The sequence below is a fragment of the Hirundo rustica genome, chromosome 3, assembly GCF_015227805.2.
Source record: "Hirundo rustica isolate bHirRus1 chromosome 3, bHirRus1.pri.v3, whole genome shotgun sequence".
Classification (NCBI taxonomy): Eukaryota; Metazoa; Chordata; class Aves; order Passeriformes; family Hirundinidae; genus Hirundo; species Hirundo rustica.
The window spans coordinates 115,599,194-115,613,304 of record NC_053452.1 but is presented as its reverse complement, the minus strand read 5'-3'; the positions used below and the strand labels follow the sequence as shown (position 1 = coordinate 115,613,304).

Below are 14,111 nucleotides of genomic sequence, written 5' to 3'. Positions count from 1 at the left end.
AGCGAAATTGGGGTCTGATATGAAGAATTAGGTGGTTTTAAGACAAATTGGGGTTTGATGCGAAGAATTAGGTGGTTTCAGTGTAAATTGGGCTCTGATATGGAGAATTAGATGGTTTTAAGATAAATTGGGGTCTGATATGAAGAATTAGGTGGTTTCAGTGTAAATTGGGTTTCTAATACAAAGAATTAGGTAGTTTTAAGATAAATTGGGGTTTGATATGAAGAATTGGGTGGTTTCAACGTAAATTTCGGTTTGATATGAAGATTTAAGTTGTTTTTTCAGTGTAAATTACAGTCGGATATGAAGAATTAGGTGGTTTTAAGATAAATTGGGGTCTGATATGAAGAATAAGGTGGTTTCAGTGTAAATTTGGTTTCTAACACAAAGAATTAGGTAGTTTAAGATAAACTGGGGTTTGATGTGAAGAATTAGGTGGTTTCAGTGTAAACTGGGGTCTGATACAAAGAATTAGGTAGTTTAAAGATAAATTTGGGTTTGATGTGAAGAATAGGTGGAGTCAGTGTAAATGGGGTTTCTGATATGAAGAATTAGATGGTTCCTGCGTAAATTACAGTCTGATATAGAGAATTAGCTGGCTTCTGTATAAATCGGGGTCTGATATGAAGAATTGGGTGCTTTCAAGATAAATTTGGTTTCTAATCTGAAGAATTAGGTAGTTTAAAGGTAAATAGGGGTTTGATGCAAAGAATTGGGTGGTTTCAGTGTAAACTGGGGTTTGATGCGAAGAATTGGGTGGTTTCAGTGTAAATTGGGGCCTGACACGAAGAATTAGGTAATTTAAAGATAAATTTGGGTTTGATATGAAGAATTAGATTGTTCCAGCGTAAATTACATTCTGATACAGAGAATTAGCTGGCTTCTGTATAACTCGGGGTCTGATATGAAGAATTAGGTGGTTTCAAGATAAATTTGGGTTCTAATCTGAAGAATTAGGTAGTTTAAAGGTAAATTGGGGTTTGATGCAAAGAATTGGGTGGTTTCAGTGTAAATTGGGGTTTGATGTGAAGAATTGGGTGGTTTCAGTGTAAATTGGGGTTTGATGCGAAGAATTGGGTGGTTTCAGTGTAAATTGGGGTTTGATGCGAAGAATTGGGTGGTTTCAGTGTAAATTGGGGTTTGATGTGAAGAATTGGGTGGTTTCAGTGTAAATTGGGGTTTGATGTGAAGAATTGGGTGGTTTCAGTGTAAATTGGGGTTTGATATGAAGAACTGGGTGTTTCCAGTGTAAACTGGATTACCTGCTCTGCTGAAAATACCCACCGTGACACGGACACGATTCCCCTTTCCCCTCAGGGAAAAACCCCAGGATATTTCAGGTCACCAGGACCCTAAATCCCGTCCCCTTCCAATCCCATCACCTTCAGCTCTCCCAGGCTGCTCCCTGGACACTCCCAAGGACGGAGCAGCCACAGGGAAACCTCCAAGGAAGGAACCTCTCCCCTCCGGACTTTTCCCCGCGGGCGCGGAGAACACAACCGAGGCCGCCAAGCGCTCCCCATCCCGGTTTTGGGCGGGAATTGACCCCAAACTTTGGGCTGGGAGCAAGGAGAAGGAAGGAAGAATCCTTTCTGTCTCACCCCACTGGCCGTCCTGATGGGCTTGGCCTTGAGCTTTGGGAGCAGAACCTTCCGGAACTGCGGCGGGACGGCGGCGATGATGTCGACGAGCCGCGGCTGCGCCGGCAGCCCGTACTTGGCCGAGGTTTTGGTCTTCAGCCTGGAACCGAAAAAAGGGCCCAAATCACCCCCAAAAGCAGCGCCAGGACGCCGGCGGCGCCGCCGCGGGGATCCCGGCAGCTCCCCGGCAAAGGGATCGGAAAGGAGACTGGGGATGGGATTTTTGTTCGCTGCGTGGTTTTTTTCCTTCGAAATTCGAATGATTTCCACCTGAATTATTATTATTATTTTCAATCTAAATCGTCTAAATAAGCTGGATTATTACCACGTTACTGTTAAATTATTAAAATGGTTATCGTTGAGTTCTGCCTTAATTTCCTAGAATTTTCCTAAGTTTCTCCTCCCAAACCTGGGTGGTTCTGTCCTAACTCCGTGCAGGGTGGCGAGGCTCCTGCCTGTCCATTTCCAGGGAAAATTCCCGATGTTTAACGATGGATTCGTCGTTCAGCCCCTGCACACCCTGGCTGCAGCTGAGCTCATCTCAATCCCTGGCAGGCATTTCCAGGAAAAAAAAATTTACAGCTGTGTCAATGAAGCGGGAAAAGTGGGGGAAATTCAGGTTTTCTTGCTCCACGTGAATAAAAAAATCCTATAAATATCAAATTCAGGTTTTCTTACTCCACATAAATAAAAAAGTTTCTGTAAACAACAAATTCAGGTTTCGTTGCTCCACATGAATTAATGAGGAGAAAAATTTCTGTAAACAATAAATTCAAGTTTTCTTACTCCACATAAATAAAATGTTTTTGTAAACATCAAATTCAGGTTTTCTGACTCCACATAAATAAAAAATTCCTGTGAACAATAAATTCAGGTTTTCTTGTTCCACATGAATTAATGAGGAAAAATATTCCTGTAAACAACAAATTCAAGTTTTCTTACTCCACATGAATTAATGAGGAAAAAATTCCTGTAAACAACAAATTCAAGTTTTCCGACTCCACATAAATAAAAAATTCCTGTAAACAATAAATTCAAGTTTTCTGACTCCACATAAATAAAATGTTTTTGTAAACATCAAATTCAGGTTTTCTTGCTCCACACAAATAAAAGAAGAAATTTCCGTAAACAATAAATTCAGATTTTCTTGCTCCACATGAATTAATGAGGAAAAAATTCCTGTAAACAATAAATTCAAGTTTTCTTACTCCACATAAATAAAATGTTTTTGTAAACATCAAATTCAGGTTTTCTTGCTCCACATAAATAAAAGAAGAAATTTCCATAAACAATAAATTCAGATTTTCTTGCTCCACATCAATTAGTGAGGAAGAAATTCCTGTAAACAATAAATTCAAGTTTTCTTACTCCACATAAATAAAAAATTCCTGTAAACAACAAATTCAAGTTTTCTGACTCCACATAAATAAAAAATTCCTGTAAACAACAAATTCAGGTTTTCTTGCTCCACGTGAATAAAAGAAGAAATTTCCATAAACAATAATTTCAGATTTTCTTGTTCCACATGAATTAATGAGGAAAAAATTCCTATAAACAATAAATTCAAGTTTTCTGACTCTACATAAATAAGGAATTTCTGTAAACAACAAATTCAGGTTTTCTGACTCCACATAAATAAAATAAGAAATTTCCATAAACAATAAATCCAGATTTTCTTGCTCCATATGAATTAATGAGGAAGAAATTCCTGTAAAGAACAAATTCAAGTTTTCTGACTCCACATAAAGAATTTCTGTAAACAACAAATTCAGGTTTTCTGACTCCACATAAATAAAAAATTCCTGTAAACAACAAATTCTGATTTACTTGCTCCACATAAATTAAGGAGGAAGAAACTTCTGTAAACAACAAATCCAGGTTTTCTTGTTGCATATGAATTAATGAGGAAAAAAATCCTGTAAACAATAAATTCAAGTTTTCTTACTCCACATAAATAAAAAAGTTTCTGTAAACATCAAATTCAGATTTTCTTGCTCCACATGAATTAATGAGAAAAATATTCCTGTAAACAATACATTCAAGTTTTCTTACTCCACATAAATAAAAAATTCCTGTAAACAACAAATTCAGGTTTCGTTGCTCCATATGAATTAATGAGGAAAAAAATTCCTGTAAGCAATAAATTCAAGTTTTCTGACTCCACATAAATAAAAAATTCCTGTGAACAACAAATTCAGGTTTTCTTGCTCCACATGAATTAATGAGGAAAAAATTCCTGTAAACAACAAATTCAAGTTTTGTGATTCCACATGAATTAAGGAGAAAGAAATTCCTGTAAACATCAAATTCTTGTTCCACATGAATTAATGAGGAAGAGATTCCTGTAAACAACAAATTCAGATTTTCTGACTCCATATAAATAAAAAATTTCTGTAAACATCCAATTCAGGTTTTCCGACTCCACAGAAATTCAGGAGAAAGAAATCCCTGTAAACGACAAATTCAGATTTTCCTGCTCCACGTAAATAAAAAATTCCTGTGAACAACAAATTCAGGTTTTCTGACTCCACATAAATAAAAGAAATTTCCATAAACAATAAATACAGATTTTCTTGCTCCACATGAATTAAGGAGGAAGAAATTTTTGTAAATATCAAATTCAGGTTTTCTTACTCCACATAAATAAAGAAGGAAGAAACTCCTGTAAACAACAAATTCAGATTTTCTTGCTCCACATAAATAAAAAATTCCTGTAAACAACAAATTCAGGTTTTCTTATTCCACATAAATAAAAAAATTCTGTAAACATCCAGTTCAGGTTTTCCGACTCCACATAAATTCAGGAGAAGAAATTCCTGTAAACGACAAATTCAGGTTTTCCTGCTCCACATAAATAAAAAATTCCTGTAAACATCAACTTCAGGTTTTCTGACTCCATATAATTAAGGAGAAAGAAATTCCTGTAAACGACAAATTCAGGTTTTCTTACTCCACATAAATAAAATAAGAAATTTCCATAAATTCAGGTTTTCTTGCTCCACATGAATCAACAAAGAAGAGATTCCTGTAAAGAACAAATTCAAATTTTCTGACTCCACATAAATAAAAAATTCCAGTAAACAACAAATTCAGATTTTCTTGCTCCACATAAATAAAAAATTCCAGTAAACATCAAATTCAGGTTTTCTTGCTCCACATGAATCAACAAAGAAGAGATTCCTGTAAAGAACAAATTCAAATTTTCTGACTCCATATAATTAAAAAAATTCTGTAAACATCCAATTCAGATTTTCTTGCTCCACATGAACGAATGACGAACAAATTCCTGTAAACAACAAATTCAGATTTTCTGACTCCACATAACTTGAATTTGTTGTTTACAGGAACTTCTTCCTTCTTTATTTTTCCTGCTCCACATGAATTAACAAAGAAGAGATTCCTGTAAACAACAAATTCAAATTTTCTGACTCCATATAAATAAAATAATTCTGTAAACATCAAGCTCAGGTTTTCCGACTCCACATAAATTCAGGAGAAAGAAATTCCTGTAAACAACAAATCCAGGTTTTCCTGCTCCACATAAATAAAAAATTCCTGTGAACAGCAAATTCAGATTTTCTTGCGCCACGTAAATAAAAAATTCCTGTAAACATCAACTTCAGGTTTTCTGACTCCATATAAATTAAGGAGAAAGAAATTCCTGTAAACGACAAATTCAGGTTTTCTTACTCCACATAAATAAAATAAGAAATTTCCATAAATTCAGGTTTTCTTGCTCCACATGAATCAACAAAGAAGAGATTCCTGTAAAGAACAAATTCAAATTTTCTGACTCCATATAAATAAAAGAATTCTGTAAACAACAAATTCAGATTTGCTTGCTCCACATAAATAAAAAATTCCAGTAAACATCAAATTCAGATTTTCTTCCTCCACATGAATCAACAAAGAAGAGATTCCTGTAAAGAACAAATTCAAGTTTTCTGACTCCATATAAATAAAAGAATTCTGTAAACATCAAATTCAGATTTTCTTGCTCCACATGAATCAACAAAGAAGAGATTCCTGTAAAGAACAAATTCAAATTTTCTGACTCCATATAAATAAAAAAATTCTGTAAACATCCAATTCAGATTTTCTTGCTCCACATGAACGAATGATGAACAAATTCCTGTAAACAACAAATTCAGATTTTCTGACTCCACATAACTTGAATTTGTTGTTTACAGGAATTCCTTCGTTCTTTATTTTTCCTGCTCCACATGAATTAACAAAGAAGAGATTCCTGTAAACAACAAATTCCAATTTTCTGACTCCATATAAATAAAAGAATTCTGTAAACATCAAGTTCAGGTTTTCCGACTCCACATAAATTCAGGAGAAAGAAATTCCTGTAAACGACAAATTCAGATTTTCCTGCTCCACATCAATAAAAAATTCCTGTGAACAACAATTTCAGATTTTCTTGCTCCACGTAAATAAAAAATTCCTGTAAACATCAACTTCAGGTTTTCTGACTCCATATAAATTAAGGAGAAAGAAATTCCTGTAAATGACAAATTCAGGTTTTCTCACTCCACATAAATAAAATAAGAAATTTCCATAAACAATAGATTCAGGTTTTCTTGCTCCACATGAATTAACAAAGAAGAGATTCCTGTAAAGAACAAATTCAAATTTTCTGACTCCGTATAAATAAAAGAATTCTGTAAACATCAAGCTCAGGTTTTCCGACTCCACGTAAATTCAGGAGAAAGAAATTCCTGTAAACGACAAATCCAGGTTTTCCTGCTCCACATAAATAAAAAATTCCTGTGAACAACAAACTCAGATTTTCTTGCTCCACGTAAATAAAAAATTCCTGTAAACATCAACTTCAGGTTTTCTGACTCCACATAAATTAAGGAGAAAGAAATTCCTGTAAACGACAAATTCAGGTTTTCTTACTCCACATAAATAAAATAAGAAATTTCCATAAATTCAGGTTTTCTTGCTCCACATGAATCAACAAAGAAGAGATTCCTGTAAAGAACAAATCCAAATTTTCTGACTCCATATAAATAAAAAAATTCTGTAAATATCCAATTCAGATTTTCTTGCTCCACATGAACGAATGACGAACAAATTCCTGTAAACAACAAATTCAGATTTTCTGACTCCACATAACTTGAATTTGTTATTTACAGGAATTCCTTCCTTCTTTATTTTTCTTGCTCCACATGAATTAACAAAGAAGAGATTCCTGTAAACAACAAATTCAAATTTTCTGACTCCATATAAATAAAAGAATTCTGTAAACATCAAGCTCAGGTTTTCCGACTCCACATAAATTCAGCAGAAAGAAATTCCTGTAAACGACAAATTCAGGTTTTCCTGCTCCACATAAATAAAATAAGAAATTTCCATAAATTCAGGTTTTCTTGCTCCACATGAATCAACAAAGAATAGATTCCTGTAAAGAACAAATCCAAATTTTCTGACTCCATATAATTAAAAAAATTCTGTAAACATCCAATTCAGATTTTCTTGCTCCACATGAACGAATGACGAACAAATTCCTGTAAACAACAAATTCAGATTTTCTGACTCCACATAACTTGAATTTGTTGTTTACAGGAACTTCTTCCTTCTTTATTTTTCTTGCTCCACATGAATTAACAAAGAAGAGATTCCTGTAAAGAACAAATTCAAATTTTCTGACTCCATATAAATAAAAGAATTCTGTAAATATCCAATTCAGGTTTTCCGACTCCACATAAATTCAGGAGAAAGAAATTCCTGTAAACGACAAATTCAGATTTTCCTGCTCCACATAAATAAAAAATTCCTGTGAACAACAAATTCAGATTTTCTTGCTCCATATAAATAAAAGAATTCTGTAAACAACAAATCCAGGTTTTCCTGCTCCACATACACAAAAAATTCCTGTAAACAACAAATCCAGGTTTTCCTGCTCCACACACACAAAAAATTCCTGTAAACAATAAATCCAGGTTTCATCACTCCACAAATCCGAACAAAAAACCCCCAAGGTTCCGCAGGCGAATTTGGCTGCGCCGCGGCGCCATCAAACCCAGCCTCAACATCATTTCTCCGTGAACGCTTCCTCTCCAGCCCGATTTGGGATTGCACAGCGGCGAGAGGGAAATCAAATCGGCAAAGAGAGGATTTTTCAGCAAGCCCAGACCTCTGAGAGCGCTGGGGCCGGGATTATTTAAGGGCTGCGGCGGCTTTTCCTCCCGAAAATGGAAACGCGAGGATGGAAACTGAGGCTCTCACCTGTTGAGGTCCACGGCTCTGCCCTGCTCGTGAGCCTCCAGCAGCTGCTGGATGATGTCGGCGATGGTCATCACCATCAGCTCGGCCTGGCTGAGCTCCCCTGCGCCGGGAACGCGGCAGAAGCGGGGAGGAAAGAGAATAAAAATTAAAAATTATCAGGGGTTTTGTTCCTGCTCGTCATCGCCCGGGGAATGGGGCAAAAACGGGGAGAAAATAAAATTAAATAAAATTAAATTAAAAAAAAAAAAAAAAAAAAAAATAAAAAAAAAAAAAAGAAGAAGAAAAATTTGGAAGTTTTTTCCTGCTCGTCATGACCCAGGGAACGCGGCAAAAATGGGGAGAAAATAAAACTAAAATTAAAAATATCAGAGGTTTTGTTCCTGCTCGTCACCGCCCAGGGAATGGGGCAAAAATGGGGAGAAAATAAAATAAAAAATAAAAAAATTGGAAGTTTTTTCCTGCTCGTCATGACCCAGGGAACGCAGCAAAAATGGGGAGAAAATAAAACTAAAATTAAAAATATCAGAGGTTTTGTTCCTGCTCGTCACCGCCCAGGGAACGCGGCAAAAATGGGGAGAAAATAAAAATAAAAATAAAAATAAAAAATCAGAGGTTTTGTTCCTGCTCGTCACTGCCCGGGGAATGGGGCAAAACCAGGGAGAAAATAAAAAAAAATAAAAATATTTAAAAATCTGAAGTTTTTTCCTGCCCGTCATGACCCAGGGAACGCGGCAAAAATAGGGAGAAAATAAAATTAAAATTAAAAAGTATCAGCGGTTTTATTCCTGCTCGTCACCACCCAGGGAATGGGGCAAAAATGGGGAGAAAATAAAATGAAAATTAAAAATATCAGAGGTTTTGTTCCTGCTCGTAACTGCCCGGGGAACGCGGCAAAAATGGGGAGAGAAAATAAAATTAAAATTAGAATTAAAATTAAAAATAAAAAAATCAGAGGTTTTGTTCCTGCTCGTCACCGCCCAGGGAACGCGGCAAAAACGGGGAGAGGAAATAAAATTAAAATTCAAATTAAAAATAAAAAATCAGAGATTTCTTTTCCTGCTCGTCACCACCCAGGGAATGGGGCAAAAACAGGGAGAGGAAATAAAATTAAAATTAAAAATAAAAAATCAGAGGTTTTTTTCCCTGCTCATCACAACGCAGGGAATGGAGCAAAAACGGGGAGAAAATAAAATTAAAATTAAAAAATCAGAAGGTTTTTTTTCCTGCTCACCATGACCCAGGGAATGGAGCAAAAACGGGGAGAAAATAAAATTAAAATCAAAAAATCAGAGGTTTTGCTCCTGCTCGTCACCGCCCACGGAACGAGGAGAGGAAATAAAATTAAAAATAAAAAATCTCTAAGGGTTTAAAAGTTATTAAATGTGTGTTTATTACAAAACCTTCTACTCCCAGAAGCGTTGAATACCCAAAACACAAATGCACGTTCACAGCCTCCCATCAGCTCCGGGTGTTAATTAGCAAAAAGTTGATTAATCACGCGTAGTTTGTTTCTTATAATGAGCCGGGGGTCTCTAATGGGGAGGGGTCACCAGAAATGAAGAAGTAAGATGAGTCTTCCTCGCCCTGACCTTTTTTATCTTTTCATGAATTCGGGATAAATGAATCCTTGGGAGAAATGAAGAGTTTCCTGTGTTCGGTGGGGTCTTTAAGCGGGAAATCCGCAGGTTTTTTACGTCTTATTTACGGAATTTTGGTTTTTGTTACAAGCACACAATGCCAGCTTTATGTTTACACAAGCAACGCCACCTTTATGTTTAAATCCGGGATCGTTTATCTAAGATCTGGCTTCTGTTAACTGCGAACAAAGCTCACCTGTCTAATTCAGCAGCTTATTATCTTGACTTTCCTAAAAATCCTTCATCCTTTAACGTTAATTAGTCTCACAACCATCCCCGGCACCGCCAAGGCCACGGCGGGCGCGTGTGCCCCAGCGCCACATGCACAGGGAATTTAAATCCCCTCGGGAATGGGATCGGTGCCAGGGCTGCACAACGCTTTAAGAGAAGAAATCCCTCTTAATATCCGGCCTGAACCTTTCCTGCCACAATCTGAGGCCGTTTCCCCTCACGCTGTCCCCTCCTGTCAGGGAGCTGTGCAGAGCCAGAGGCTCCCGCTGAGCCTCCTTTTCTCCAGCCTGAGCCCCTCCTCAGCTCCCTCAGCTTCATTCCCTCCCCTCAGGTTTTTTGGGGTTTTTCTGGGTTTTTTTACCTTTCCCATTTTTCCTTTTCTGCTTCATCCCGGCGGATCCCGCGGCCTGGCCCGCCGCGCTGCCGTAAAGCAACACCGCCCCGCGCCGTCGCGAAAGCGCCGTAAAGCAACACTGCCCCGCGCCGTCGCGAAAGCGCCGTAGAGCGTGGCGCGGCACATTAGGAGGGTGCAGTTCCGCCGTCCACCACAGGGGGGCGCCGGAGCCGCACCGCCAGGGGACCCGTGCGGGATTTTTGGGGGAAAAACTCGGGTTTTAGGGAGTTCTGGGGGTTCCCGCGGGTTTTAGGGGGTTCTGGGGGCTCCTTTGGGTTTTGGGGAGGGGTTTTGGGGTTCCCCGGTCCCCCTGCCCGTGCCGCCCCCGCTGAGATGCTCGGTTGGATGGTGTTTGTGGAATGTTGGCGGTGTCAGGTGAAGGCAGGGTCAAGGAATCAATCAAGGAATCCATGGAGGAATCGTGGAATCAAGGAATCAGGGAATGGCAGAATCACAGTGTCAGAGGGTCCCAGAATGTGGGAAAGCGCAGAATGATGGAAGTGTGGAATTGTGGAATCACAGGATGTCGGGATCTCAGTCGCAGAGCCACAGAGTCAGAATCACAAAATCGTGGAATCACAGACTCCCAGAATCCCAGAACTGTGGAGTGATGGAATCGTGGAATCCCAGAATCACAGAATGCCAGAATCCCAGAACTGTGGGGTGATGGAGTTGTGGAATCACAGAATCACAGAATCACAGAATCCCAGAACTGTGGAGTGATGGAATTGTGGAATTACAGAATCGCAGACTCCCAGAATCCCAGAACTGTGGAGTGATGGAATCGTGGAATCCCAGAATCACAGAATGCCAAAATCACAGAATCACAGACTCCCAGAATCCCAGAACTGTGGGGTGATGGAATCATGGAATCACAGACTCCCAGAATCCCATAACTGTGGGGTGATGGAGTTGTGGAATCACAGAATCCCAGAACTGCGGGGCGATGGAATCATGGAAACACAGAACCACAGTGCCAGAAAGTCACAGAATCTCAGAGTGATGGAATCACGGAATTACAGAGTCTCAAACTCAATCACGGAATCATGGAATCATAAAGTCACAGATTCACAGACTCCCAGAATCTCAGAATCATAGAGTCACAGGGTCATGGAATCACAGAACATCCGACACACAGAATCGCAGAACCACAGAATCAGCCGCAGACTCGTGGAATCACAGAATCGGAGAATCAGAGAATCACTCCCAGAGTCACAGAATCAGAGACTCATGGAATCACAGAATCATGGAATCATGGAATCACAGAATCATGGAATTACAGATTCATAAAATGACAGAACTACAGAATTAGAGAATCATGGAGTCAGAGAATCGGGGCATTCCAGAACCACGGGCTCACAGAACCACGGGCTCACAGAACCACAGAACCAAGGAATCACACACTCATAAAACGACGAAGTCACAGACTCACACGATCACAGAATCTCAGACTCACACACTCACAGAATCCCAGATTTGCAGATTCTCGGAGCCCCAGGGTGGGTCAGGCTGGAAGGGACCACAGAGGGTCACTGGTGCCACCTCCCTGCTCCAGCAGAGCCATCCCAGAGCACAGGATTATGTCCAGAGGGCTCTGGAATATCCCAGTGAGGAGACTCCACAGCCTCTCTTGTCTCTGTTTAGGGCTGGGCACTGCCCAGGGAAGAATTTCTTCCTCCTGTCCAGGGGGAATTCCTGGGGTCAGTCTGTGCCCGTTCCTCTGGTGCCATTGCTGAGCCTCTGGAGCAGAGCCTGGGCCCTGCTCTGAGCCCTCCCTGCACACAGGGACACCCAGGGACACCCAGGGATGAGGTTCCCTCTCAGGATTTTCTCCCCTGGCTGAACAGCCGCAGCTCCCTCAGCCTTTCCTCCTAAAGGAGATGCTCCAGGCCCTTCCTCATCTTTATTGCTGGGCCTGCTCCAGGAGCTCCACGTCCCTCCTGTCCCAATGATCCCAGACCTGGGCACAGCATTCCCAGGGTATAAAAACATCCTGGTGGCTGCTCTTGATTAAAAGGGGACAATTTCTGAAATTCCCAGTAGTGGCATCATCCTGTTTCCCTGTTTAAAGCCAGTTTTTCCACGGGGTCTTGTTCCCAAATTCCCACCCTGAGGGATCTCACACAGGCCTGAGGAGGCTGCAGCCCCTCAGCACTAGCTGGTAGCAAAGCATCGGCTGGAGAAGGGAAAAACTTTTAATTTCTGATTGAAATTCCCAGTAATGGGAGCATCCTGTTTCCCCGTTAAAATCCAGGGTTTCCAGCGGTCTTGTTCCCAAATTCCCGCTTGTGCTGGGATCCGCCCTGAGGGATCCCACAGGGGCCTGAGGAGGCCGCGGCCCCTCAGCGCTAGATGGTAGCAAAGCATCGGCTCAAGGAGGAAAAAACTATTTCAATTTCTGATTGAAATTCACCATAGTGGGATCATCCTGTTTCCCCGTTAAAATCCGGGTTTTCCCCGGGGAACTGTTCCCAAATTCCCGCTTGTGCTGGGATCTGCCCTGAGGCATCCCACAGGGGCCTGAGGAGGCTGCGGCCCCTCAGCGCTAGATGGTAGCAAAGCATCGGCTGGAGAAGGGAAAAACGATTTTAATTTCTGATTGAAAATCCCCATAATGGGAGCATCCTGTTTCCCCTTTAATATGTGGGGTTTCCCCGTTAAAATCTGGGTTTTCTCCGGGGTCCTGTTCCCAAATTCCCTCTTGTGCTGGGATCCACCCTGAGGGATCCCACAGGGGCCTGAGGACGCCGCGGCCCCTCAGCGCTAGATGGTAGCAAAGCATTGGCTGGAGAAGGGAAAAACGGGCTGAGTTTTCCTGACAAAAGGAGAAAAATCCCTCCTGGAGACCCGCGGGTTCCCGGGGAGTGCACGGAGGGGAGAGATGGGGAATACGGGAGGCAGCAGGGAAGGGAAAAGAGGGAATCTGGAAGCAAACCCAGCACGGCCGAGGGTGAGGCTGGATATCGGGAAAAGGTTTATTGGGAAAAAGTTTATTGGGAAAAGGTTCTTCCCCCAAAGGGTCGGGCACTGAACGGGATCCCCAGGGAACGGTGACATTCCCAAGGCTGCCAGAGCACCAGGACGACGCTCCCAGGGTGGGAATTTTGGGGTCTCTGTGTAGAGCCAGGGGTTGGATTTGTTGATCCTTCCAATGCAGGATTTTCCATGATTCCCAAAGTGTCACGATGTCCCACACACGGAGCAGTTGTGTCCTCTCCTCCTTATGAGGATTTGCAGCCCCAAAAAGCCCTCGGCAGCCGGGGATTATCCCAGATCTGACCCCGCTTGAAGCAAAGGGTTGGACCAGAGTTCTCCTGGGGTCTCTTGCATCCCAAATTCTGCAACAACCCTATAAAATCAGCTCGGGATTCTTCCGTGAATAACCAGTGACTTCCAAAACTCACACGAGCTTCAGCTTCTGGAGACAGGGATTTATTTCCTTGGCTCTTGTTTGGGGAATTGGCAATTGTTTGATTGTTGCTGTTTGCCAGGACCTTGCTGATGCCCACCAGCTCCCAAATCTCATCCCTGGTGGCATTCCCTGGATTTGGGTGGATCACAAACCTGCCTGTGAGTAGAGAGGAAATGCTGCCTGGGTGAAAAAGCAGGACTGTGGAGGAGGAGAGAACAGGCAGCAAGGAAAAAAAAAGAAAAAAAGATGAAAAAGAAAAAGAAAAACCAAACAAAACCAAACCACCCAAACCACACCCCCCCCCCCCCCACCCCCCCCCCCAAAATTACAGATAAAACTTAAGGGATGTGGGAAATCTAGATACCGAGAATTTTGGAATTCTTCAGCAAGAAAGAGTCAGAAACTCCAACACAGGGAGATGCTGGCAACAGCCACGTGACCTGCTCTGGGGATTTGTGGGATGGTCGAAAAGTTCCTTGGAAAAATCTCCAGGTCCAGGGGTTGTTCTGAGGATTTTTGGCACCACTTTCGTGGGCTTGCAGGGAGGGCGAAGGGCA

The 14,111-nt window shown here is 41.1% G+C and overlaps 1 protein-coding gene across 1 annotated transcript in view; it reads right to left on the bottom strand.

The window, feature by feature from the left end:
- ELP3 (elongator acetyltransferase complex subunit 3) overlaps positions 1-10,222 on the bottom strand; it is a 105,280-nt gene extending 95,058 nt beyond the window's left edge. The window contains exons 1-3 of the mRNA XM_040058186.1: positions 10,110-10,222; positions 7,881-7,980; positions 1,602-1,740 (exon numbers count right to left, since the gene is read on the bottom strand). Of these exons, the coding sequence (XP_039914120.1) occupies positions 1,602-1,740; positions 7,881-7,980; positions 10,110-10,137 (267 nt within the window). The 5' untranslated portion in view covers positions 10,138-10,222. The remainder of the gene's footprint in view (positions 1-1,601; positions 1,741-7,880; positions 7,981-10,109) is intronic.
- Positions 10,223-14,111: the final 3,889 nt, after the last annotated feature.